The 24,127-nt window shown below is 37.6% G+C and overlaps 1 protein-coding gene across 7 annotated transcripts in view; it reads left to right on the forward strand.

Annotated features, from left to right (window-relative positions):
* Nucleotides 1-24,127, forward strand: part of parp4 (poly (ADP-ribose) polymerase family, member 4) — a 140,713-nt gene that overhangs the window by 111,032 nt on the left and 5,554 nt on the right. For 2 of the 7 annotated variants that reach the window (XM_043691878.1, XM_043691880.1), the window contains 7 exons: nt 3,466-3,546; nt 5,909-6,004; nt 6,823-6,945; nt 10,408-10,530; nt 15,112-16,058; nt 17,125-17,326; nt 18,132-18,234. In XM_043691878.1, the coding sequence (XP_043547813.1) occupies nt 3,466-3,546; nt 5,909-6,004; nt 6,823-6,945; nt 10,408-10,530; nt 15,112-16,058; nt 17,125-17,326; nt 18,132-18,234 (1,675 nt within the window). Of the gene's footprint in view, nt 1-3,465; nt 3,547-5,908; nt 6,005-6,822; nt 6,946-10,407; nt 10,531-15,111; nt 16,059-17,124; nt 17,327-17,459; nt 17,522-18,131; nt 18,235-22,749; nt 22,902-24,127 lie in introns of all 7 variants that reach the window. The other 5 variants (XR_006311927.1, XR_006311928.1, XM_043691882.1 and 2 more) reach the window with 5 other exon arrangements.

A 24,127-nucleotide genomic window follows, 5' to 3' on the forward strand; every position in this document is an offset into this window, starting at 1 on the left:
GTGATTCACAATCCTTTTGAGTGAAACCATTTCTCAACTCATCCGAAAAAATTATCTTAAGTTCTGAAACTATGTGTCCATAATTCAAAACTCCCCATCCAGGGGAAACAACCTCTTGATGTCAACCCTATCAAGCCCTGTCAGATTCTTGTATGCCTCAATTAAAATCACTTCCCATTTGTCTAAATCTCTAGAGAGTATAAGTCCAATTTACTCAGCCTCCCATCTAGGACAGTGGTCTCATCCCAAGCAGCAATATAGCAATATATTGAATCTGGGCTATACTGCAAGCCAGCTTTCTTATTAAGTATGGAGACCAAAGCTGAACAGTACCCCAGATATGGTTTCACCAAAACTCTAGACAATCGAAGCAAGACTTATTTGTTTTTGTAAAGGAGTCTATATTTAACATTGCCCCTTCTAGCATTGTTTGCTTTAATATCATTACATTTTTAGTTTTAGAAATCTCATTGATCACTATAAGATTTGCATTAATATGGTTTAGACACATAGGAACAAGTGTCATTCATTTAATACTATCATGGCTGATCGATCACTTCAATGTTTGATACCCATACACTATCTCCATAACCCTTTAAGCCACTGCAATCGAAGGTCTTTCAACTTTTACTTTAATCATCCTGAAAGCCTTCCACAGTCCTCTAGAGTATAGAATTCTAAGTTTCACAATCCTCTGATTAAAACATTTCTTCATATTTCTTCTGAATAACATCCCTCTTACTTTTAAATTATCTCCTTTAAAGGAAACATTGTGCATGCGTCTAATTTGTCTATCCCTTTTAAGTACTTTGTAAGGTTTAATTTAATCACATTTCATTCTTCAAACCTCCAGAGAATGTAAGTCCAGTTGGCATAATCTCTCTTTGTAGAACAAGTCTGGTGAACCTTTGTTGCACTCCCTCTGTAGAAACAATTTCTTTCCTGACATGAGATCAAAACTCCACATTGTACTCCAGATGTGGTCTAATCAAGCTCCCTATATAAATAAAGCAGTATTTCTGGATGTTTGTACTCCGATCCTCTTTCAATAAAGGCTAATATTCTATTCTGCTTCTTAATAACTTGCTGCACGTGCATTTTTGTTTTCAGTGGCCTGTTGGCAGGGACATGAAGGTCCCTTTGCAAATCTATGCTTTATAACCTGTCACCATTTAAGAAATACTCCGCACATCTGTCCTTCCTACCAAAGTACCTAGATTTTTCTATATTATAATCCATCTGCTATGTTCATCCTCAATCATGAAGCTTGTGTAAATCCAGCCATTGGCCATTATTCAGCGAGGAACAAGCAACAACCTCAGCAATGACCTGCAGACCAGTGAGCAAAGGCACCTCCATCAGACAGATTATACTTGTCTAGAGATGAACTTGACAACCCACACAAACCAAAAACCTAGAAAATCAACAGTGAAAAATTTGCAGTGGATGTGAATTTTGATGATCCAGTTATGTTAATGCCACCTCAGGAACAGAATGGATATAGAATAATTCCAGGCAGCGTCTTCCTTGGCTCCACTCTGATAGTCCACTGCAGGAGGTGCTGTAAGTAGACTGCTGTTATGTTCCAAGAAGGACCAGGAGGTCGAAGGGTTAAACAGCAACGGGAGTTTTATTAATGAAGTGTGCAAGCAGCAAGTTTAGACTAAGCTTTTTCTTGCCCAAAGAGCAAATGGCACCATCATGACATCATATGATTGGACTGTTGTCTACCATACTTAGTAAAAAAAGCGCAGCAACTATTATAACTTAATCTTCTATTGTTAAATTGACTTTTTTAACTACAAATTAATTTACTTGTTTAGGAATTTAGCTATTTAAAGTGCAGATGTTACTGTATTTCAACTTAAAGGGTGCAGCCCTACTCCCTGTTTCCTGTTAGCTAGGTAATCTTATGTCCTTGCCAATATGTTATTCTAACACCATGTGTCTTAATTTTCTACAGTAACCTTTGAAGTAGCACCTTATCGTATTATTCTGGATTTTCAATTCTAGATCTAGATTTCCAAGCATTCTGCCAAGAAAAGCTTGTTTAAAATATCTTTAATTCATTGCAATAATTTGGCTATTTCCATGTTTACCAATTACCACAAACAGCTTACATTCTGTGAATTTTTTAGTTATGCTAGTGGGGGTTTTAATCTACATTGATGTTTCTGCATCTGCAAAAGGGGAGGCAGTGGCCTCATGGTATTAATGCTAAACTGTTAATCTAGAGAACCAGGTAATGTTTTGGGGACCTGGGTTCAAATCCTGCTATAGCAGGTGGTAGAATTTGAATTCAATTAAGAGTCTAATGATGACCATGAATTCATTGTTGATTGTCGGAAAAACCTATCTGGTACAATAATGTCCTTTAGAGAAGGAAATCTGCCACCCTTACCTGGTCTAGCCTTCATGTGATACCCTTAGCTGGTCTAGCCTGCATGTAACTACCCTCTGGACAACTAGGGATGGGCAATAAATGCTGGCCTAGCCAGCAATACCCATATCCTATGAATGAATAATTAAAAGAAAATGAAATAAACTATGTCCTGTAATCAGTGGCTGCATTTGTAGCCAACATTACTATAGGTGACGTACTTTATGTGTGTGCACAGAATTGGAGCATTGCAAGGCTACATCACTGCCTGTGACAGTGTGGCAAGTGTCTGTAATAAAGATGGAGCTGCCTGCATGTTGACAGGGTAGAAACTCTGGAGTGAAACATCAGAAGAACTGCAGATGCTAGAAATCAGATACAAAAACACAAATTGCTGGAAAATCTCAGCAGGTCTGACAGTATGTGTGGAGAGGAATCAGAGTTAACATTTCAGGTCTGGTGATCCTCCTTCAGAAGGTTCTTGTGTAATGCCCAGCCTCTAAGTGCTAATATGTTGCAAATGATTCCTGGAGTTTGCTTATTTATGAAGTTGGAGAAAATGTATGTTTTCTTCAACTGGTTACATGTTTCTTCAGTGAGTAAGTGCATTAGTCTTTCACTACCTTTTCCAATAGGCAATAGTGAAATATTCTAATTACAAAGGTTTCAGTAATTACTCACCAGAATGGAGTTAGAGCATACCAGAGCATCCCCTCCATAGGGAGATCTGTCAAAATAGAAAGGGCTGCTGCCTGGGATGCAGTGCAGGGTTGATGCTTAGCCTGTTGTTTATTACTGAAAGTGATTGGAGTGCAAAATGGAAGGTTTTAAGATAACCCCCTGGGAACTTTCAATATTAAGAAATGTTTTGATAAATAGTTTATGATACTAATGCAAGTGTTCAAATATACAGTGGTCAGCATGCACAGAGCTATACTGTTGGACCTGAGCTGTTGGTTCTAGCAAACGACATCCAGGAATGATCTGTGTACACACCTGTGTATGTGCAGTTGACTCTCAGCAACTACCTTCAAAGGCAGTGCTGTATATCCAACACTAGTAATAGATTGTTCTTGTATTTTCAGATACTTCACCGCTTGACAGCAAAAGCTCTTATTGGAGATTTTGAAAATGGTAGTCTGGACACAAATGAAAGTGAACATGAGGTATGTACAATCTTTTATCATATTAATTTTTGTGAATTGTCAATATCTCCCAAAGTCAGGTTCAGAGGCAGTGCTAAAGTCAGCAGTGTATTAGTCCCGCTTTTGGATGGTTCATACTAGTAATATGTTTGCGTGCCATCAATAGTCATTAACATTTTTCACTAAAGACCTACCTTCAAGATAAGGTCAGTGGTGTGTGAGAATCTTGTCTGGCACTGTGGTATGCACTTGTTGGTTTTGTCCAGTTGTGTTTAAAGTCAGCGGTTTTCCTTGTTTAACAAGGAAGGGGAATAGAAGAATGGGTTCTTGGCTGGAGGCTTGGGATTGGTAAATTTCAATCAGTGTTGTGGGTGATTGTATGAAGAAATGAAGTGAGAAACTCTAGGTATCTTGGGTGTGATGAGGAAAGTCACTCAAGGTATGAAAATGAGAGGATTAAAGGGCAGTATCAGTATTGTCCAAATATGTATCTGCCCCAAGCTATTGGCTTAAAGTTCTCTACAACATTGCATTTACCCCTGCAGAAATTGGTTTTGGACAATGTCCTTTACTGTGCATAAAAGTGAGGTGCAGATCCTGCTGGAAGTTTAGCCATGTCCCACATAATAGTGAATACAACATCAGACACTAATATGAATATGTAAGAAATAATGAATGCATAAAACACCACACTGTTTTTTCCACAATAAAGTGAATGTCCCTGACCCCCCTTAACTATGAATGCATGCAAGTATATCTAATTGTCTGTCTAAACTAACCTCAACAAATAATTGTGATTCGTGGATGACTACAGTGAATTCAATGTCATATGAAATACTTAGAATGAATTTTAATTTTGAAATAACTTGTGCCATTTTTGCGCTTTCAAGACTTAGGCTAATGGTAGCATAATTATGCAACAAAATTTTGAGTGTAATGCAGAGCATCCAGGTTTGTCCAGGAGACTCTTTAAATTACGTGTAAATGCAGATATTTGGCGGGATTTCGCAATGAAAAGCTTACCCAACCAATAAATCAAATGTGGTTTGCTTGCAAGCTACTTGCATATATCTGGATGGGATGCCCTTTAGGAGATAATTTAAAGTATTTGATAAAATGCAATGAATCAAGCCATTCATTCAATTTGAAACGTCACAGGGAAATGACATTGTGAGGTGGTTGATCAAACAGCAGTTTATTATGATTGGAGAGACACTGTCCGAAATTGTGTTTGAAGGAGGTTCACAGTATCATTAATAAAATAATGGTATACATAAGCAAAAATGAGACATTTTTAGCAAAATGTTCCTGCAGCTATGTCTGGGTGAAGTTATTAGTCCACTCTATAATGATATAGGAGCAGTGATTAAAATGCAATCCTTTTGCCAGGTAACTCGGTCTCCCAGGGTCTTTGATTTCTAGCTTATTGGTGGCTACATGCAAAGTCATTCTTGAGCAAGCAAAGAAACTGGCTCATTTGTAGTATTTTGCTGTGCAAGAATAAGAAATTGTAGGTAAATGATCTATTTTGTTTGAAATGTAGCAAGGAAAAGGATTGTTGTGATTGCGACATTTCAAGGAGAATTGTAAAGAGAGTCATTAATCAGATGAAAGACCCTTTAGGTAATAGGAGTGCTTAGCCACTTGTAGGAGTTATTAAGAATAAAGAAAGTAGTATATCCTGTATGTGAACCCCCAAAAAGCATTCATAACACTCATAGAATGGAGGTGAGATGAGATCAGAGTGTAACTTAGCTGGATCATGAAATAGGACTTCAGATTTATTTACTGCTTTCTGAAAAAACCTGGGATATGAGCTGGCAACTGAGGCATCTTTAATGGATGGAAGGATTGGTGTATCCTGACCAAATCTCGATGTGAGTCTGATCTAACCATGGAGCAGCATTTAGCAGACATTCAAGAAGTGCTTTCAAGATTCACCTGTTCTTCCTTGCTGATTAACAATAGTAATACGACCAAAAAACAACCGAGAAAACTGCTGAGCATAGAAGTGCAACTAAATTATGGTGGGCTGCTTTTTAACTTTTACATAATTATCATCCTGATAACCTGTGCAATACATTGGCAGCATCCAAATGAAATCAATCTATTTTGTTAATTGGGGAATAGACTACCAATGAGAATAGACTACCAAAATTCTGTTGAAATACTTAGGAAATTAGGAATTTGAAAGTAAGTATGATTCATAACTGCAACTCCAATTTCATGCAGCATTTTTATCAGTGAAAAAATTAACATTTTCATATCCGGAATGCTTTTTAAAATGTGAAGTTGTTTCATCTCTCTAAGTTGTTGCACTGTGCCTACAGGACAGATGACTTTGCAAAGGTGATGGTATAATCTTGATATCTTTACTTTTTAGATGAAGAAGTCCACTCTGAAATCATATATCATTGAACTCAGCAAAGAATATTCTATTCTGACTCAGTTTACTAGTTTTCTAGCCATTGAAGAAAGGGTAAGTACAATTTAACAAGATAATAACACAAACACTAACCTAAAACTTTCAGGACTCTTGTATTCCTAAATCAATGTGTGGAAACTATAGTTTTATTCTTGCTGATCTTTGCTAATGATGCTTTCACCTTTGGGCCAAGGAGTTTTGATTTTTCAGTTTTACCTGGAGTACTGGTCATGCTGGTAGGATGGTAGACTTTATTAATACATATCCACTAAGTCAGAGCAGAGCCAGAAAGCAATATATTTTTGGAGAACCACTTTTAAGATCACCATTTTTGCAATTTTTTTCAATCTTTATTTCTCTTAAATTTGCTATCACATGCTAGTCAAAGCCTTTATATCTTCAAGACTGTCATCACTGCTTTACATATTTATAAGCTTTTAAAAATATCAACAATAACGTTAATCATTTAGTCATTGAAATTATCCCATACCTTCAAAGGATTGCTCCTCCTTTTTTGATTAACATCAGATTTTATATTATGCTTGTCGAATCACACAATGCAGAAAATAAATCAGAATAGCATCATATGCCAGTTCTTTGAATGAGGCACCTAAAGAATTCAATCAGCTGTTCTTCTTCATAGGCCTTCATATTTCTCATTTTTAAATATATATCCAATTCTGTTTTGAATGTTCTGTGAATCTGCTTCACCAGCCTTTCAGGATTGATTTCTAAGTATACCTTTCGAGTAATCTAAATGAGTAACAAATGTTCAAAATTGTAGAGTAAGTATGTTTCTATACTTGACATCATTCACTTTACATCAGCAATTTAAACTTAATGTCAACCCATTCTTGTTTTGTTTTGTTTAGTACGAGCAGGAAGAAGACTTACCCTCCGGCCCATCTATTCAGGAGCTTGCTGCAAAAGAAAGTGTGGATATTCTGCCATACATGGATTGGGAGAAACAACTCATAATGGGAGCTTCAAGGAAAGTGAGTGAAAGTATATTTGGTGCTCGAGTAGCTAAGTAATGGGATGACTCAGAAATTGCAGGAGAGTGGGTACTTTATCCAGTCTGGTAAGTTCAGTGTCTACCATAACAGTCTTCCGGATGACCACACTCAGAGTTCAAAATCAGTAATTGTGTATCGGGCTGCCATATGCATTGATTATATTCTTTTCAGTGACTTTCATTTAAATCCTTGTTTCAGTTTAAAAGTTTAAAATGAAAGGCATTTGGGTGTATACATTTCTAATCAATGTGTTGCAAAATGAGTGATATAGGATCATTTGCTCATTTAAAAACAGTGCTTGATAATCAGTTCCATTACAATCAATGTAAGTTAGTATGAGGCAATGCACCTAACAGACAAACTATCCAAAGTGTTTATTTTGTACCACATCAAGATGAATTGCTCTGGCTTGAAGTTTTGAAATAAATTGAAGTGGGTTCACTGTTCGAGCTCTAGGCAGAGAGTAATGTGTCATGGAGAGTGCTGTATAAATGCTGGTGTCTTTTGAACAGATTGTTCCCAGCTATCATCAATACTAAAGCAGCTACTATCTGATTTTATAATTAATTCACAGAGTGTAAACATCACTGGCTGTGCCAGATTTATTGCCCACCTCTGTTTGCACTTGAGAAGGTGATCTGTGAGTGCTAATCCCACAGTGCATTAGGAAGGGAGTTACAGCAACAGTGAATGAACAGTGATAAGTACAAAGTGTGGTTAGTATATAAATAAATGGGAACTTGTGGGTGGTGCTGCTGCCATGGACCTTCTGTCTTTGTACTTCTAGGTAGGCAGTAGGTGCTGATGGAAGAGCTTTGATACTTTGCTACCTCATGACGTGTAACTGGTACACACTGCTACTACTGTGTATTCGTGGTGCAGGGTCTGCCCATTATAGTGGATTGCTTTATCCTGCATAGGGTTAAGAATTGCTGGAGCTGCACTTATCCAGATATGTGGACAATATTCTATCACTCTCCTGAGTTGTGCCTTCTAGATGCTAGACAGAGTTTTGAGTTAGAAGGGATTTGCTCACTGCAGAATTCTAAGCCTCTGACCACTTCTTATAGCCACAATATTTATGGTGCTGATCGAGTTCGGTTTTTGGTTAATGCTTACCACCAGATTGTTGATTGTGGAGGATTCCGTGATGATATATTGAAAGTCAAGGGACGATTGTTAGATTCTCTCTTGTTGGAGATTGACATTAGGTTCCTTGGTGCCGCACTCAGTCAAATGCAGCCTTGATTTCAAGGGCAGTCATTCTCACCTTTCATCTGGAATTCAGCTGTTTGTCTATATTTGAACTAAGGCTGTAATGAAGTCAGGAGTTAAGTATCCCTTGTGATATCTAAACTGGCCATCAGTGATTAGGTTATTGCTAATGGCTTGGGATGTGGCAAGATCTGGGGAACACCTTCAAGACTATTGCCAGAATGTTGTCAGAATCCAGAGCTTTTGCAGTATCCATTATGTCTAGCTATTCCTTGATATCATGTGGAAGAAATCAAATTGGCTGAAAACTCACATTTATAATGCAGAGGCTCTGGATGAGGTCAAAATTGAACATTCATGTCGCCCTTATAGCTGAAGATTGTTGCAAATGCCATCAGCATTACCTTTTGCACTGACGTTCTAGGCTCCACCATTATTGAGGATGGGGATATTTGTGGGGTCTCTTCTAATGAGCTGTTCAATCATCATTGAAGAGTTGACAAATCCCCAGGGCCTAATGTCCTTCACCAGAGAGTGTTGAAAGAGATGGTCTCAGAGATATCCATTGGCAACCATCTTCCAAGCTTCTATTTATTCTGCAGCAGTACCTACAGATTGATGCTACTGCCATAGCATCATATTGCCAGTTCTTTGAATGAGGTACCTAATGAATTCAATCAGCTGTTCTTCTTCATAGCCTTCATATTTCTCATTTTTAAATATATGACCATTTCTCTTTTGAATGTTGTGTGAATCTGCTTCACCAGCCTTTCAAGATTGTACTTCCAGTATAACTTTCAGAATAAACAAAATTGTTTCAATCTCTAATGAGTTATTTTGCTAATTATCTCACATCTGGTTACCATTCCTTCTGACAATGGAAACACATTCTCCTTGTTTAATGTATCATAATGTTGAACACCTTTATTAAATTTCCTCTTTGCCTTCTATGTTTTAAGGAGAATTGTTCTAACTTTCTCTGGTTTCCCCATGTAATTGAAGTCCATTATTCTGGGCACCATTTGGTAAATGTTTTGAGCATCCTATCCTAAACTATATCACTATATTCTAGACTTCGACATCCTTCATGACATTTATCTGATCCAGTTGCAAACATTCTAATTCTCACTCTCTACTACTCTCTCAAAGTGAGGAGGACACTTGCCAGAGAGCACAGCATGTAGTAAGAATTTGAGTCTGGAATCTTTTAACTTGGGCAGGTTGTTGAACTACAACTACCACATTGTTCCAGTTGACCAGAATATTCTCCCATTCTTTAACGCTTGCCATTTGCTTAATGGAAGAATCTGAAGGTTGATAATCAACCAATTTGGCCATGTTATGAACATAATTTTATTGGTTAACAGTCCCTAGAGTGGAACCCGAACAAGTGGAACTGCTACCCACTGTCACAAGACCTCCTGTGGAATGTCAGTTTACAGGGCCTTAACATGGAGATTAGGAAAGTGAGAACAAGGGCTCTGTTGCTTGGCATTTAGGTAGCTAGCTATATTCTCAGTTCCCAGCAGTAGTGTCTTGTAGTGAGCAGCAGTCAGAAAACACTGAAGTCCAAAAGTCATAATGAAGTAAGAGAAGAAATTGTATATCATTAGCAAGGACCCTTAAATGGAATAGTGGAAGCTAAATCTTTCGAATCATTTTGGAAACATTTGATGCAATTATTGGTAAACATTGAGATGCTTCTGAGTAGATGCATTAAAGTGAACTTAAACCTTCTCTGATCCATAGTAACCCTGCATGCTACTTTGTTTTTGTCAGAGAGTAAACTAAGGTTTCATACTGCAAAGTGTGAATTACACATAGCATCAGAACATCATATAGCCTTACACAGCCTTACAAGCTTACACAGAAATAGTTTAAATAGGTTCTTCTAATTGAACATGCAGAACTCTGGAGATCCAATGCTGAGTAGTGTGTTCTTTCCATATGATGATGTTTTTTGAGCTTTGAAATTCTATGCCATATATTTATCAACACAAAATAAAGCAAGATAAAGGCTCACTGTCTTTACTATAACTGAGCATTCAAACGGTGTTACTGAGAATTGGACATGATTATTACTGTTGGCATCCAAAACAAAACTAAATTAAACGAGTAACAAATTTTCAAAATATTAGAGTAAGTATATTTCTATACTTGACATTATTCAATTTACATCAGCAATTTAAACTTAATGTCAACCCATTCTTGTTTTGTTTTGTTTAGTACGAGCAGGAAGAAGACTTACCTCCCAGCCCATCTATTCAGGAGATTGCTGCAAAAGAAAGTGTGGATATTCTGCCATACATGGACTGGGAGAATCAACTCATAATGGGAGCTTCAAGGAAAGTGAGTGTAAAGTGTATTTGGTGCTCGAGTAGCTAAGTAATGGGATGACTCAGAAATTGCAGGAGAGTGGGTACTTTATCCAGTTTGGTCAGTTCAGTTCCTGCCATAACTGTCTTCCGGATGGCCCACACTCAGACTTCAAAATCAGTAGTTGTGTATCTGGCTGCCATATGCATTGATTATATTCTTTTCAGTGACTTCCATTTAAATCCTTGTTTCAATTTAAAAGTTTAAAATGAAAGGGTGTATATATTTCTAATCAATGTGTTGCAAAATTAGTGATATAGGATCATTTGCTCATTTAAAAACAGTGCTTGATAATCAGTTCCATTTCAATCAATGTAAGTTAATATGAGGCATCTAACAGAAAAACTATCCAACGTGTTTACTTTGTACCACATCAAGATGAATTGCTATGGCTTGAAGTTTTGAAATAAATTGAAGTGGGTTTACTGTTCGAGCTCTAGGCAGATAGTAATGTGTCATGGAGAATGCTGTATAAATGCTGATGTCTTTTGAACAGATTGTTCCCAACTATCATCAATGCTAAAGTAGCTACTATCTGATTTTATAATTAATTCACAGAGTGTAAACATCACTGGCTGTGCCAGATTTATTGCCCACCTCTGTTTGCACTTGAGAAGGTGATCTGTGAGTGCTAATCCCACAGTGCATTAGGAAGGGAGTTACAGCAACAGTGAATGAACAGTGATAAGTACAAAGTGTGGTTAGTATATAAATAAATGGGAACTTGTGGGTGGTGCTGCTGCCATGGACCTTCTGTCTTTGTACTTCTAGGTAGGCAGTAGGTGCTGATGGAAGAGCTTTCATTCTTTACTACCTTATGTCGTGTAGCTGGTACACACTGCTACTACTGTGTATTCGTGGTGCAGGGTCTGCCCATTAAGTGGGTTGCTTTATCCTGGACAGGGTTAAGTTTCTTGAGAATTGCTGGAGCTGCACAATGTTCTCACACTCTCCTGACTTGTGCCTTGTAGTTGCTAGACAGAGTTTCGAGTTAGAAGGGATTTGCTCACTGCAGAATTCCAAACCTCTGATCTCTTCTGTTAGCCACAATATTTATGGTGCTGATCGAGTTCAGTTTATGGTTGATGCTTACCACCAGATTGTTGATTGTGGCAGATTCAGTGATGATATATTGAGAATGTTAGATTCTCTCTCATTGGAGATGGTCATTAGGTTCAATGATGCCACACTCAGTCAAAAGCAGCCTTGATTTCAAGGGCAGTCATTCTCCCCTTGTGATATCTAAACTGGCCATCAGTGATTAGGTTATTGCTAATGGCTTGGGATGTGGCAAGATTTAGAGCACATCTTCAAGACTATTGCCAGAATGTTGTCAGAATCCATAGCTTTTTCATTATCCATTGTGTCTAGCCATTCCTTGATATCATGTGGAAGAAGTCAAATTGGCTGAAAACTCACATCTATAATGCAGAGACTCTGGATGAGGTCAAAAAGGAACATTCACGTCGCCCCTCTGGCTGAAGATTGTTGCAAATGCTTCAGCATTATCTTTTGCACTGACGTGCTAGGCTCTACCATTATTGAGGATGGGGATATTTGTGGGGTCTCTTCTAATAAGCTGTTCAATCATCATTGAAGAGTTGACAGATCCCCAGGGCCTAATGACTTTCACTAGGAGTGTTGAAAGAGATGGTCTCAGAGATATCCATTGGCAACTATCTTCCAAGCTTGTATTTATTCTGCAGCTGTGCCTATAGTATTGAAGATTGCCATTGTAATCCAAAAACTTTAGAAAAGAGTGAGAGAGAAAGCAGCTAACGAAGGACCTGTTAGCTTCATATCATTAGTATGGAAAATGCTGGAATCAACCATAAAGGATGTGTTTACTGGATATTTAGAAAATAATTGTCTAATTGGACAGAGTTAATCTGAATTTATGAAAGGGGAATAATGTTTGACAAATGCTGTGGAGGTTTTTGATGATGTTACTAGTAGAGTCAATAAGAAGAAACCAGTGGATGTAATGTATTTGGATTTTGAGAAGGTTTTTCCAAAAAATATTACACAAAAAGTTATTAACAAAATTAAAGCACATGGGATTTGGGTAATATACTATTACGGATAGAGAAGTTGATTAATAGTCAGAAAGCAGAGTGTAGGAATAAATGAGTCATTCTCAGATTGGCGAATCTGCACCCAGTGGGATACCAAAAGAGTCAGAACTTGTGCCCTGGCTGTTCACAGTTTACATTAATGATTTGGATCTGGAGACCAATTGTAATTATTTCAAGTTTGCAGATAATACAAATTGGTGGGAATGTGAGTTGTGGGGAGGATGAAAAGAGGTTTTTAAGGGGTTTGCACAAGCTATGTGAGTGGCAAGAGATTGGCAATATAAATATAATGTGGATAAGTGTGAAATTATTCACTTTGCTCGGAGGAACAAAGGTGCAGAGTATTTCTTAATGGTCAAATGTTAGAATGGTCAAATGTTAGAATGTCCGAAGAGACCTTGGTGTCCTTGTTCTAATAATCACCAAAACCTGGCACGCGGCTGTAGTGAACAATTCAGAAGGCAATTAATATGTTAGATATTATTACAAGAGGATTTGAATACTGGAGCAAAGTATCACTTCAATTACATAGCAACATAGGAACAGGAGTAGGCCATTAAACCCCTCAGACCTGTTTTATCATTCAGTGAGATCATGGCTGATCTACATAGATCATTGATTCGACTCCACTTGGAATATTGTCCCCTCATCTAGAGAGGAATATACTTGTCATAGAAGGAATGTAATAACATTTCATCAGATTGATTCCTGGGAGGGTGAAACTGTCCTATGAGGAGAGATTGAGAAGTCTCATCCCGTAATCGTTGGAATTTAAATGAATGATAGGCAGTCTCAAAGACACCTCCAAAACTCTTAAAAAGGTAGAGGAAAAGCAGAAAGGATGTTTCCATTGGCTGTGTGTCTAGAGCCAAAGGAAAGAATCTCCAGAATAAAATCCAAACCACTTCTTCACTCATGGGTAGTGAATCTTTAGAATTTTCTACTGCAGAGGGCTGTGGAAATTCAGTTATTGAGTAAGTTCAGGATAAAAATTGATATATTTCTAGTTACTAATGACTTCAAGAAATGTGTGGATTGCATAGGAATATACTGTTGAGTTTGCTGATCAACCATGATCTTACATGGCAAAATAAGTTAGAGGGGCTGAATGAACTGCTTCTGCTGCTATGTTCCTTGCATAAATTGCAGCAAATGTAAATAGAATATAATTTTGTCTGGTATTGACATTTGACCTTTTGTTTTTGGATCGTGGATTTAAATAGTTAAGATTTTTAAATAAATAAAATAGTTTTATACCTAATTATTCATGTTATGGATTAAGCCAGACCATTCAAAACATTCTTAAGCAGGCAGCTCAGACCATAACTTTGCAATTTGTTTTGGCAAGTATACAGTGAAAATTACTTGGATTAAGTTAGCTAGGTTGAATACTAGATTTTAAAACAGTCAAAAGTTTGTTCACAAAATTACACAATGAAACACAAAAAACAGAATAAAGAACCCCTTCAGAACTCACCCAATCCAACTAGACTTTATTATGCTATTCTGAATGTACTCAATAGTCCCATTAAGCAAACCCCCTTTAAAAACCAGTATAAATGGAACACATGCTGACAGGTTGAAGTTGAAGAGCAGAAGAGAGAGAGAGAGTTTCCACACATCTCCCTGTTGAACTTCCAACCAGTTCAAGACTAACACAACTGCTCAGCTCAGCTCATCTAGAGAGCTGACCACTCCCCTTACTTTATACAGGTCACTTCTAAAGCATGACCAATTTGGCCTGAAGTCTCATCTGTTTACATAAAAACAAAAGGCCTCTCAAAATCCTTTTCATGTCTGTACCAAACCAGTGTTTGGAGTCCAGCCTGGTTTATTGCTCCTTTGAAAAAAATCAAGGACAGAGTCTCCTTGAGCCAAGGAACAGCTTTTAGTAAAAAAAGGCACTAGCTTTGTCACATTCATGAAATCTGGCTTTATCTTTTTTACTTCTGATTTCCGTTTGCTTCCCTTTTTTGAAAATTATGACCAACTGTGGCTGACAATTTCACATCTAAAATATTTAAATCATGATTTAAAACCTGCTTTCCCAGCTGGAAGTTTTTGGGTGGGGCTTTCTGCATTGTGTCCCCCCAGTATCACTTCTGCCTCCTGTTTAGCAGTGATGAATGCCACTGTTTCCTGATTTTATTGGAGCAGTAGGTCTGCCTATCATCAGCAGACATTGTTATTGAGAATAATTTGATATTGGTGACATGTTGGATTAAGCTGGAAACAACACAGGCAAAATCCATTTTTAAAAATCTTTCCATGTCTTTTCATTTGGACCAGACGAAGCAGGAACTTTAAAGTTGGCACATATATGGTGATGAGCCTATAATACAGACATATGTTTGACTACTATGTGACATAGCTTGTTATTTTATAATGTGTTACACAGTGTACTATCTACTAATTTTGTTTAATGATGTTCATAAGCAGTTTGTTTCAGTAATTAATATGCCTTATGTTGAACTTATAGGAACTGTTGCAAAAATGCGAAGTTCCCAAGAAAAGCTTTTCAAAGGAAAGTAATGGAGACTATGCGGAAACTTGTTATAATGCAAAACAAATTAACTCTTTAGCTCCTACAAAATATTTCTTGAGGACGAGTGCATCACTTACTCCTTCTGAAAAGAGTAATCGTAGATGTCGCCTAGCTGTAATCTGCAGTGAACGAAAAGCATCTCTGCGTAATGTATTAAACACATCAGTGAAATTGGCTACCAAAGAGAAAACTAATGATCAGTCTTCAAAATATTCTAGCTCAGCTGAAAAGTTAAGTTGTTCATCGGCTGCAATGAAATTTAGTCTTGAAGGTGGTCCAATTTTTCAAGGTTTTGGAAGTACAACACATTTTAATTCAGGATTTTTAGCAACTGGTGCTTCTGATATTAAAATGAAATCATTTGATGCATCATTTCCATCGTTTGCAACTGTTCCTGATCGAAATCAATCATTTTTTGGTTTAGATTCTTCAGTGGGTGCATCTCCTTCTTTTGGAGGTCCAGATTTTTTAGCAGCAACAGTCTCTTCTGATGTAAGTTCACAAGTGAATGACCCACCTGGCTTAATAGCTGAAGATCACAGTGACTATCCTAGACGTAAACAAAAATGGTGTTCTTCAATATCTCCATTATTTTCTTCTTCTCATTCACAAGCATTACGTTCTACTTATTCCATGGATTCAGCTATTACAAATGGAGTACCATTTAGTTTTGGTTCAAGGCAGCAAATTTCACCAGCTGTAAGTTCAGAAGTTTTTGGGTCTGCTCTTTCAAAGACTTCCCAGGATCAAAATATGGTCAATCAAAATATAACACAATCTTTATCCAAGGACACTACAGATTCACACACCTCTCAGACATCTTCAAATTTAAAAAAACTGAAAAAACTTAGAACAGCATTCAGTGATCCTGAACAAGTCAGGTAAAAATGATTCATATTAAATGGTTTTCTCAATCTTGTTTCTTTTGAATGCATGCATCAACTCCTACATCTAGTAACATTAACTGAAAATAAATGGAATTTTTTGATCATGTTAAACAATGTGATAAATCCTGATAAACGTGTGTTATGTGTCTGCCTTGTCAACAAATTGCAAGCACGCTGTCTGTAGCACATTCTCATGTTAACATGTAATATATGCGAACATTATATATAGTTTATATCTACAACATTTTGCAAAGAATCTTCCAGAGTTGTTAATATCAGGTAACTGTGGAGAAGATCATACTAATATGGACCAAACTTGGAAAGATCCATTCAGTATGCCCATTATCCGTCACATGGTGGTGACATCGATGGTTATAGTTCCCCAATGAATATACTTGTAAAGGTGATGTCTACCTCAGCTTCAGTGACCAGAAACATTTCCATTTTTTATTTATGGTGAGTTAGCTGCTCTCACTGAGCCATGAACAAAGACTAGGTTGCAATCAGCTATAATGTATCAGACTAAGATAGTGAAAAGTCAAGATCCCAATTTCCAGTTACTATTCTGATCTCAGCTAGAAAATAACTGTGGATGTTGGGACTCTCTGCTTTTGTAAAGCCTGTTGACAACAACTAGTTGATTCCTGCATGCATTTAGACAAGTTAACGGAGAGACTTACAATACTAAACCCTGGTCAAGTCCCATACCTTCAGGAAGGGTAGAAAAATTAGTCAGAACTGGAAGCTTGAGAATCCGAATGAGTGGTTAATGAAAGTGCAGAACTTTTTTTGGGGTCTATTATTTTCATTAGTGGCTCTGGAAGAACAGCAAAGATGTTTCTTAATCAATAGAAAAGTACTTCAGCTTTTCAGTGTAATGTCAGGCAAAAAATTGTTGAAATAAAAACATTGCTGGAGAAACTGATGAGGCCTGGTAGCATTTGGGAGGAAAAGAGTTAATGTTTTGATTCCAAAATGATTCATCTTCAGTTTAATTTTTAATAAAATCTTTTATTGTAACTGAACAAAAATTAATTTACCCTTCAAAAATGTGTTGCAGCATTCATAAACTGAAGAAAGGCTTAGAAGAGGTACTAGAAATAAAGGATCTAAAATTAAAGAAAGGCACACAAGAAGATCCCAAGAAACAAACTGAGAAGGTGGTTGGCAGTTTTCAGAGAAAGAAGAAAGCTACAGAGAGGGTACTAAGAAGCAGAAATTGTGAAATACCTTGGGTGGAACTCTTTATGTGGCAAAATAAGGTAATTTTTAAAAACTTTTTTTCTGAAAGATTTGTTGAATTGCTTCCTTCCTTGATTCCATCATTTATATGTTCTTTCTGTCTTCCTGTGTTTGGATGTTGGGGTGAAATGTTCTGTGTCTTTGTGCCCAAAGAAAAGGCATTATGGGCTTACATTGAATATGCAACATAAAAGACCAAGGAAACTCAGTTGCAGGTCTGTTATGTACATAATTAAACAGCTTGTTTTTTGATGTCTTGTCTATTAATCCCTGCACAAGATTGCATGACTGCTCACCAGAATTATTTCATCACCGGGTTAAAGAGTTGTGTGTATAAGTTTGCTGCTACTACTGGTTTAGACTAGCGTAGATTAAAAGTTGTTTTTTAAATGCTGCAAGTAACAGCAATTTTAATGGTGTTTGCCTCCAAGTCCCTTAGTAAGTGCCAGTACTGAACAAGTGTTTTGATTCATTACTACAACCTTTAACAGACTATTTACCATTTGTCCCATGACATCTTCTGTCATTTAATGTTTTGCACCCTCTTTGCAAGATTTGTTTTTCTTTTGCTTTTCCTCACCCTTTCCTCTTTACCAACAGCATTTGGTAAAACCCATCACATTTCTACCTGTCTTCAGTTCAGAAGAAGAGTCATATTGAACTTGAAACGTTAACTCTTTTTTTTGAGCAGATGCTGACAGCTCTGCTGAGATAATCCAGCATTTTATTTTTATGTCAGCTTTCTTAAATTCCTACTATTTTGCTTTTATTGTTGTATTCATTGTTTTGTTGGTTTTGATCATAATATTTTCCTTTTTTTTGTAGAAGGGCTACTGGAATTTTACATCTGACCTTGGAGTCTTGTTCAAAATTAAGTTGGAATATCTAACAGATGTATTTCTTGTGGAAAGAGGCATTAAATCTCTAGGTAATCAATATTTTAGACTCCATTTGTGCATTAATCTGCAAGTGAACTATAGGAAGCAGCAGTAATTATTGTGAACAAAATTTGAATCAGAATTTAAATCATTGAGTTGGGGATGTTGGAAGTGGGGACCATCCAAATGTTTGACTGGATGGGACTGGTTGGAAGTGAGAGATCATGTTATGAAATCATCAGGGGTACAGTGAACCTTATAATTGCTCAGATGTTCCTGGTCATTTCTGATCTTGTTTCTTATGAACAGGAAGCAGAGAGTATGTGTGCCTTTTTTGTGTTGGTAAGCTGTCACTATTGGAGAGCCTCAGGATTCAGTAGTATTCCTTGGTTATTTAAATGATTTTGATGAAGGGTTTAAATGTAGAGTTGCTGATGACAGCAGGATATGTAGGTACATAGGTAGTAAAGAGGATATAGAGATTCTGCAAATGGACATAAACAGGGTTAGGAAGTTGGTTAGCTCAGTTAGCTAGAGTAACTAGAGTCATGCTGACAGCAGGAGTTCAATTCCCTTACCAGCTGACATTACCATGATAGCTCATTTATTAACTGCCAAAGTTATAGCTACATTGAGCTACATACTCCTTCCAGTCAAATGTTAAAGATCATGGCCATGCCAGTTTTTAGTTCTCAATTACAGCAAAAAAGGTTCATAAATGAAATGTTTGTTTACAAGAGTAAATAAGTTTGTCTATTTCAGTATGCAAAGTAACAAGGATTAAGACTTAGATTCCAAGCAGTAGTGTTTGGTGTTCACAATGACAAGATAGCTAGCTAGAAGGTCACCCACAATTTGTAATGCATACCACATCCTCAACTCTTGTTCTCAACCACTTCCCTTGCTGAGGCACGGTGACCCTTGGGTTAAGCCACCACTAATTGTCTCTCTTTAATGAGATAACAGCAGGATTATGGCAACTTTTACTTATAAACAGGATTAAGTGAATGACAGAAATTGGCAGATGTGTATATGTAATGTGCATAATATGAGTATGTCCACTTTAGGAGGATGAATAGAAAAGCAATACACTATTCCGATGGAAAGATTGCAGAATTCAGTAGTTACAGGGGGATCTGGTGTCCTGCTACATGAAGCACATGAAGTTAGTACGCAAGTACAACAAGTGATTAGGAAGCCAAATGCAAGGGGAAAATTTTACTGCAGCTGTACAGACCACAGATTGAGAACTGAAACAATTTCAATTTTGTTTGAAAAACATATAATTGTTTTAAAAGCAGTTCAGAAAAGATTCATTTGACTTATTCCTGGGGATTAATGGGTTATGTTAAGAAGAATGGTTGAACAAGTTCAGTCTTTATCCATTGGTGTTTAGAAGAACATGAGATGATCTAATTGAAACAGGCAGCATCTCAATAGGATTGGAAAGGTGGATACTGGAGGATGTTGCCCCTTGTGGGGAGTGTAAAACAAGGGAACTTAGTTTAAGAATAGAAGGTCTCCCTCTTAAGACAGAAATGGAAAATGTTTTTTGTCTCAGACAGTCATTAGTGTGGACTTCTCTTCATGAGAAGATAGTGGAGGTTGGCTCTTTAAACTTACTCAAGGCTGAGTTAGGTAGACTTTTGATAGACGAGACAGTCAGTCAAGGCTTTTAAGGATGCAGACAGAAAAGTGGAGATGTGATCACAATCAGATCAAATAATCAGGATCTTATTGAATGGGAAAGCAGGCTCAATACTCCAAATGGCCTGCTGCTGCTCACAAGTCGTATGTTCTTTTGTACTGTTAGATTTTACTTAAACATTGTAGCTGAATATAAAATGTTAATCCATATATTGTAAGTTGTTAGATCATGTCACACGTTCACATTAGTATGAAAGGCAGTAGGAAACATAATATTAAAAACCAAGATGTGGTATGCATCACAGATTGTGGGTGATCTTCTAGCTAGCTATCTTATCATTGTGAACACTAAATCACTACTGCTTAGAATAAGTCTTGATACTTGTTACTTTCCATTCTGAAATAGACTTATTTACTCTTGTAAACAAAGGTTTCATTTATGAACCTTTTTTGCTGCAATTGAGAACTAAAAATTGAGTTTGGAGGGATAAGGCCCTGGAGCAGGTAGGTGGAACCAATTTAATTTGGAATTATGTTTGGCATGGACTGGTTGAACCAGAGAATCTGCGTTCATGCTATATGACCCTATGCCTTGGTGATTAAGAGCCCATGGTGTTCGGGGCAAGGTACTGGCATAGATAGAGGATTGGCTGAGTGGCCGACGGTAAAGAATACGAATAAAAGTGTCATTTTCAGGATGGCAGCCTGTGTCTAGTACTGCTAAGGCTATATAAGGCTCTGATCAGACGTCATTTGAAATATTGAGCAGTTTTGGGCCCTGTATCTGAGGAAGGATGTGCTGGCCTTGGGAGGGAGGTCCAAAGGAGGTTTACAGGAATGATTCTGGAGGTGAAGGCTTGGCATATGAGCAGCAGTTGAGAACTCTGGGTCTATACCCGATGCAGTTTAGAAGAATAAGGGGTAATCCCATTGAAATTTACAGAATACTAATAGGACCGGATAGATGGATGTGGAGAAGATGTTTCTACTAGTGGGAGAGACTAGGACCTGAGGGTACTGCCTCAGAGTGAAGGGATGACCCTTTAGAATTGAGATGAGGAGTTTTGTCAGCTAGCTGGTGGTTAATCTGTGGAATGCATTGCCACAGAAGGCTATGGAAGCCAAGTCATTGAGTGTATTTAAGACAAAGATAGATAGTTCCTTGGTTAGTAAGGGGATCCAGGGTTACAGAAAGAAGGCAAGAAAATGAAACATATCAGCCATTGATCAAATGTTGGAACAGACTCAATGGCCAAATAGCCTCATTCTGTTCCTATATCTTATGTTTTTATGCTAAAGTTACTTTGTATTTAATAAATAGATAAGGCTTTTGTTTGAAACACAAAACTGGTATATGGAATTAATCGTTCACTAAGTCTATGATTGGTTATTCAAAAGTGTGGTTGTGAACCATTGAAGTTCTTACTGAGGGTATTCTCTGGTTTCTGCAGAGGTAGAAAGGCTGTTTTAGGTTAGCTGACTAACTTCATGTCGTAACATAAAACTTGCTGTTCCTAAAGGGGCTTCACCATAAAATTTTTAAAAAGAGCAGCAAAACCAACAACACAGAACAAACTCTATGCGGCGATTCAGATTCTGACATTTTAAAGAGTATAAAGCCACAAAATTAAGATGAAAAGCAAATATCTAACTGTGCGTTAGAACATCTTTGACATTCTGTCAGAAACTCGGTTATTCAGATAGAGCATCAATCCTTACAGATCAGCCTCATTCTTATAAAGCATGGTAATGCAAACATCTTGCAGTGGGCTCAGAAGAATAAAATCCTATGTTATTCCTGACAATGACCACAAAGATCATGACAATACTTTTCAGATTTTGGAAAATCAAGCTTGAACCAATTTCAGGATATACAGGCTTGAATGTATTCATAGAACCAAAAGCTAGATGAAACAATCAACCAATTCATAGGCAAAAGTCATCATAAAGATACAGAATGTGATTTCACCAAAGCTAACTTGGTATAAAGGCTTATTTAACTCATTTACACCCATCAAATCCTTATGAAAGGCACTCTGGACAAATCTATGAATGCACCATTGACACACTACTAGAACAAAGATGCAATTTCAAAGCAATGGTGGCTGGCCAGAGCATGTGCAAGTGTTTGACTCTTGAATACCTATTACAGCTGTCACCAGGTTCAATGGAGCAGCCAAATCTTGTATGAGATGTGGTTTATCTCACCAAAGACAATGTCAAGCATTTTGTGACATATGCAAGTTATATTCTACAAAATGACATTGAGCTAAAATTGTAGCAAGAACCCCAAGTACCTCAGAATGCTCTGCAGCACATGTGTTGAAGAATCAACCATGAAACAATGCCGAAGAAGCTTCCAAAGTTCTGTCCATGTCTTACAAACATGTAAGCTAAGTTCAAGAGGTAATAAAATTGTAACAGCTTCCAGGCCCTAGTCAAACAATATGTGGTAAACCTGACACACCATATGGATTCTGTCAGAAAAGCTGAGGCTTTTACCTCCATCCAAATAATATATCTCAAAAGGAATGGACAATATGCATTGTGTAACATGAGTGAAATTGATGCAAAAGCAAATAACATTAGTTTATGCATACTTGTAAATGATGTACTCAGGAAACTGGCACAGTGTGGTGCAGTCCATAAAAGATAACCTAATTGTTCACAACGGGTCTCATATCCTGTGCACTGGCACATCATCTTGATTATCAATACCCTTGGGATGGGCACCTGAAACCTTTTGCACTGTTGAAATATATGGACAGGTCATTATCAGGATGCAGACATTGTTATTGTCCACAAGGTGACAAATCGGTCAGTTGCAGTACCAAAGCTTCCTGATTGCAAAATTGAATCTTTCCATCAACTGATTAAGCCTTACTCAATCTGTTTATATGCTATTTGCAATTTTAAAGGCAACATCCAACCAGGTTGACTGTCCTAATAAGAGTCGAGAGTGTGGTGCTGGAAAAGCACAGCAGGTCAAGCAGCATCCAAGGAGCAGGAGAATCAACCTTTCAGGCATTAGCCCTGGTCTACCTTGAAGACGTTCTCTCCAGCATCTCCAGTACTTACTTTCTCCTGTCTTCATAAGAGCAGTACTAACTAGCTGTAATGACTAGCTTTTCGTGTACTCTTTCTGTCATCATCTTCTGGTACTCATATGCTGTAAATATGACGCCATGATTGATTTTCTACAGATCTTAATCTGCATAACATATGCCACAGATAGTTGGGTCCTTCTCAAATACCAACAGATTAATTTGATATCTGAAGGTTATTTACAACACAAACTACTTACAATTTATAATACACAGATGTTTAGATATGTACACATCTAGAACATCGAACAGTACAGCACAAAACAGACCCTTCAGCCCACGATGTTGTGCCGACCATTGATCCTCATGTAAGGTAAATCTAATGTACGAACCCTCAAATTTCTGTGACCATATGCATGTCCAGCAGTCTCTTAAATATCCCCAATGACCTCGCTTCCACAACTGCTGCTGGCAATGCATTCCATGCTCTCACAACTCTCTGCGTAAAGAACCCGCCTCTGACATCCCCTCTATACTTTCTGCCAAACAGCTTAAAACTATGACCCCTCGTGTTAACAATTTCTGCACTGTGAAAAAGTCTCTGGCTATTAACTCTATCTATGCCTCTCATTATCTTGTACACCTCAATTAGGACTCTCTCTTCCTTCTTTCCAATGAAAAAAGACCGAGCTCAGTCAACCACTCTTCATAAGGTAAGCCCTCCATTCCAGGCAGCATCCCGGTAAACCTCCTCTGAACCCTTTCCAAAGCATCCACATCTTTCCTATAATAGGGCAACCAGAACTGGACACAGTATTCCAAGTGCGGTCTAACCAAAGTTTTATAGAACTGCAACAAGATTTCACGGCTCTTTAGCTCAATCCTGTTAATGAAAGCCAGAACACCATATGCTTTCTTAACAACCCTGTCCACTTGGGTGGCAATTTTAAGGGATCTATGTACCTGCACATCAAGATCCCGCTGTTCCTCCACACTGCCAAGAATCCTATCTTTAATCCTGTACTCAACTTTCAAGTTCGACCTTCCAAAATGCATCACTTCGCATTTATCCAGGTTGAACTCCATCTGCCACCTCTCAGCCCATCTCTGCATCCTGTCAATGCCACGCTGCAGCCTACAACAGTCCTCTACACTGTCAATGACACCTCTAACCTTTGTGTCGTCTGCAAACTTGCTAACCCATCCTTCAATCTCCTCATCCAAGTCATTAATAAAAATTACAAAGAGTAGA

This window comes from Chiloscyllium plagiosum, chromosome 6, assembly GCF_004010195.1.
Source record: "Chiloscyllium plagiosum isolate BGI_BamShark_2017 chromosome 6, ASM401019v2, whole genome shotgun sequence".
Taxonomy (NCBI): Eukaryota; Metazoa; Chordata; class Chondrichthyes; order Orectolobiformes; family Hemiscylliidae; genus Chiloscyllium; species Chiloscyllium plagiosum.